Source organism: Toxorhynchites rutilus, chromosome 2 (assembly GCF_029784135.1).
Source record: "Toxorhynchites rutilus septentrionalis strain SRP chromosome 2, ASM2978413v1, whole genome shotgun sequence".
NCBI lineage: Eukaryota > Metazoa > Arthropoda > Insecta > Diptera > Culicidae > Toxorhynchites > Toxorhynchites rutilus.
In genome coordinates, this window is record NC_073745.1 from 271,724,303 (window position 1) to 271,728,695 (window position 4,393).

The window sequence follows — 4,393 nt, forward strand, 5'->3', positions numbered from 1 at the left end:
GTATCATTGTTCGCGTTTGGGATAGACATTCAACACTAGCGAAAATCATGTTTGAATTCAAACAAAGACATGTAATTTTCACATCGGGTGGACATGTGCAAGTGTTTGTCGGAAGACTGCTATTGCCAAATGGCATCCAGTTATCTTCGTAATCTTTCTTAGCCTTTTTTCAGACATACGTCAAACTGTTGATGCCTTTTTACAAGAACGTGAAATGGAAGGTTTTGTGGTAATCTAGGAGAAATCCTCAAAATAATAATGGTAATGAAATGAAATTGCTTAAGTTTATGAAGAAGACTACGGTCTTCAATCTGTTACAGTTATTTTTTGATTTCGAAAAAGATGCGAAAGCCCCTCTAATCAAATTAAAAATAAATAGAAAAACGTTAATTTTCACGAGATTACAAAGGAATCCTTCAAATGTTGCTTTGCCATGCTTGAATTAATGACTCACAAGTACACTTTAAAAAATAAACGTCAAAAGTATGCTAAAATAATTCAGAAACGAGACGGAAATATTAGCGTATGTTTATTAGGGAAATGTTTTTTGATTTAATCCAACATTCTGTTCAAGAGCATAATGCATCTATTCACCGTACAACCAAATTCAAATCTAACGAAAAAGTGCTTCCTTCACCTCAAAGGACTGATATAATTGAAAAAACATACGGGGAACGAAAAGGATTTATACTAAGGTAAACGATCTTGGTTTGTCCGATTTGGGGTGTTCATACGCAACTAGTAAATGCAAATAGATTTTTCTTCATGAAAATAACATATAATCGATACGAGTTTGGGTTTGTTGAAAAGCCCCAAGTCTCTAGTTGCTAATTCTACCACAAGGCGTTGAAATTATTCAAATTTGTATGTTTTTTAACGATTTTCCTCAAAGAGGAATTATGATCATGGCTTGACCATCTCTGATCATGGTTTGTCCGGCTTTAGAAATCACCATTTTTGAATGAAAACACTCGAAAACTCAAGTATATGTTGCATTTATCATTGTTTGAGTTTTCTGTCATCATATTGATCCATTCATAATTTAGGCCTTCTTCACACAATTGCATTTTCTTGGGCATTTTAAAAGTGTTGACCTCAAGACACTCAACATAGAGAAACTTTATTTCTGCTATGCGCGAAGGACACAATAAACAAACTGCAGCGCGCCAAGCGGATGCCATAGAAATCATGTGGACAAAACAACATTATTGAATTGGACAGAATTGAGTTCATCAAAATGCGTTAATTTAATGGTTTAGCTATGTAAATCTAATACAAATGATGTGTAAGAATGATGTTTACAATATTTGTAAATGTTATAATCCAGAAAAGGTCTGAATATGTGCCAAATTATCATCTGGTGATCGATTAATAGCTAGCTCGAATGAGGGGCGCATTGACACCAATAGATGGTGTATTTTATAATCCTTCAAAACATGTGATTCCGTAGAAAAATACTATAAAACTACTGTAAATCATGAGAAAGACAATTTTATCCATATGTTTTGAAACATTCGAATACCTGATTTGACAAAGGTGTGCTGAATTAGAGCATTCAAAAAAGTGGACAAACCTTGATCATATTTTCGACTGGACAAACCAAAATCATTTATCTCATTATAATAAAAAGAAAAAAACAAGCAGTAGACCTTGAACAAAATCAAGATGCTTACGAAACAACATTCAATAGTTCGATATGATTTTCACTTTTATATATACCATTTCGACATTACATCTCTGCCAGTTAAGATTATCTTATAGCAATCACAATACTAGCAGATGAAAAAAGGTGAAGGCTTGAAAATATATTAGGTAAGCATGACATTAGCTAGGATTAATTAAATATAATAGCACATGATAGAAGATGCCATAGCTTGATTCTTTTTAAGATTAGGGCGCTGAATAACATAAAAATATTCGTGGCCACCAACGATGGAGAGATCGATCAGCTCGTTAAGACTCCCCATTTGGACTAATTAAGAAACAAATAACAATCCGAATGAAAAAAAATTGAACACACTTTATTGCCACATCCATGGTATGGCGATTATTAATATGCTAATGGTACCAGGTAATGCGGTATTCATATATGTATTTCTTTTTCCTACATGTTAAAATATTCGTCCCATCTCAATTAATCTATCCTACGTAAAACACAACTGCGGTTTCTCATATTACACAACATTATAAATGTTACATGTTTAAGACCTGTCGATTTGCATATAAAATAACTCTTTGTTTTGTATTTTTGTAGATTTTGTGAATCATAAATCTAGCATTATCAAGCTAAACACAATCGTTTCTCATATAAATGATTTCTATATGGAAAAGAACCAAATGTAGAATCGAACGAACAGATGATTATCATGAATACTACTCAATGCTTAAGTAACACCACAGTAGTTCTCTGAATTCCATATCGTTTTTATATCTCAGTCTTGATTGTCATCTCTATGCTATCGAGTAGTTCATACTTCGTTCTGTCGAAGTCTAGAGTCCTCGAATACTCCACGAGATAAATTTTTCGGCTTCCACATCGCACTCTTTCTTGAGAACCGGTTCTTATGGGATGGTAAGAACTGTAAGAAATATCCTTCATGCTACTCGAGTTTGTTAGATCCTGCTGGGAACTACTGGTCGATGCCTTCATGCCAGATGGTTTGAAGACGACGTGTCCGTGAGACTCGAATCGAGGGAAGTCCGCTTCAGAAGCAAAGCTTGGTAATAAATCGCTCATTTTGAGAGCAAAAATCTCCACTTTAATTCCGTATTCTTCGTCCAGATCGTGGAATGTGATTTTACTATTCCTTATGTGAACACGACTCTCATACTGTTGCTCAACATAGGTCGTGTGCACATGATTTTTGTAGGAGCAAACAACCACATACAGATTGCCGATACCCGGCTCATTTAAGGCTCTCTCACTCAAAGAAATTTGAAAATTAGTTAACGTCACAAAGTCTATCTTTCGGGTAATATTTGCCTTCTTGTTGTTAAGAAGCCTCCACAGCTCCCTTTTTGCCGCCTTTTCTTTCAATGATGAAAGTAGCAATAATCTTTGAGTTTCGACCAGTTGCACAAAGGGAAGGAATTTCTTTGAGCTCATACCTGCACTCAGTGCATTTTTCAGCTGCATCTTAACGTGTAGCTGTGTTTTAATCTGATCCACTAAGCTTGCGTAAGGAGAATTCCGCTCGAGTAACGTAGGTTCGTTGTTCATTAGCGTTTGGAAAACCTCATCGATCTCCGCCTCGTCGATATTTGGTTCAGTATCGTTAGACGATCCAGGTGCTCCTTGGGGCTTAGATTTTATTAACGTCGAACACAACTTTTTCTTCAATCCAACAAACATATCCCAATAATTTTCCGGTCTGTCAGCGGTCGGCGACATGCTTTCGGCAGAATCAATTTCCGACGACGCGCATTCTTGGTTTTTCCCCTGATCCGAATTTTTCTCGGTGTTATCCGTTACGGAGTCAGGCGTATCTTTTTCCTCTCCGCTATCCCGGGCATCTATTTCGATAAATTTTAACTTCCGCACCGCCGATTGTTTGTTTTTATTGTTCGACTCCATAATACCGTCCGTGGATTATCGCTATTCAGAGACGTAATGTGTCAGAATCCTTGCCTTCACTGTTTACCTTAGATGACTACAATGGAGTATAAATGATAACGTGAGATTAATAAACGGTTCGAAATTAATTCCCTGAGATACCGTACATTTGGTACGAATATGAAAACCTTATAGCGAATATCACGCTAGATTGAAGGCAAAAAAAACCTATTATGTTCATGTAAACAATAAAAACAATGGACGATAGCCCGTTTGGTAACTTGCAACCCTAGCGAGTAACTAAATATCTATATCTCATCAGAACTCTTTCAAGATTCATTTGTAATCGTGCCAAAACTAATAGAACGACAAAACCTACTTTAATCTACTTTAAGAGGGAACCCTTTTCGGATGATTGAATTGAAGTGCTGCAATCACAATTTTGGTGATAGGTTAAGGTATATTTGAAGATTTAGTTTTTATTTTTTTGAATGTCAATATAGTTATTATTATGCTCAGCGCCTGGATGTTCTCTTACTTCAGAACCTTGTATACCGAACTGGCTGAAATTACTTCACAGCATATGAAAATGAATTATCTAAATTGTTACGTAGCGGGTATTGAAAATTCTAAAAATTGACAAAATGACCATTTGAACAAAAATTGACTGATTTTTCAACAAAAATCGCTATTTAAAAAATCATTAACCCATTTTGCGCCAACCGTTCAAAAGATCGAACAGCAACTTTGATGATTTTTCATGTCTTTGGACAGCAACCAAATGACGATGTTTTGGCATCAAACGATAGATTAGTTTTTTGGCTACCACTTACCATCAAT

General features: G+C 35.6%; 1 protein-coding gene across 1 annotated transcript; it reads right to left on the minus strand.

The window, feature by feature from the left end:
• Positions 1-2,000: 2,000 nt before the first annotated feature.
• On the minus strand, positions 2,001-3,904 carry LOC129770273 (uncharacterized). Its single transcript, XM_055772991.1, has 2 exons — positions 3,721-3,904; positions 2,001-3,650 (listed from the first exon to the last, which is right to left on the minus strand). Exon 2 carries the CDS (start codon positions 3,572-3,574, stop codon positions 2,426-2,428), a length of 1,149 nt encoding a protein of 382 aa, XP_055628966.1. The 5' UTR covers positions 3,575-3,650; positions 3,721-3,904; the 3' UTR covers positions 2,001-2,425.
• Between the last annotated feature and the right edge of the window lie 489 nt (positions 3,905-4,393).

Coding starts and splice junctions, on each gene's coding strand:
- LOC129770273 (XM_055772991.1), bottom strand. CDS start 3,574: ATGGAGTCGAACAATAAAAACAAACAATCGGCGGTGCGGAAGTTAAAA.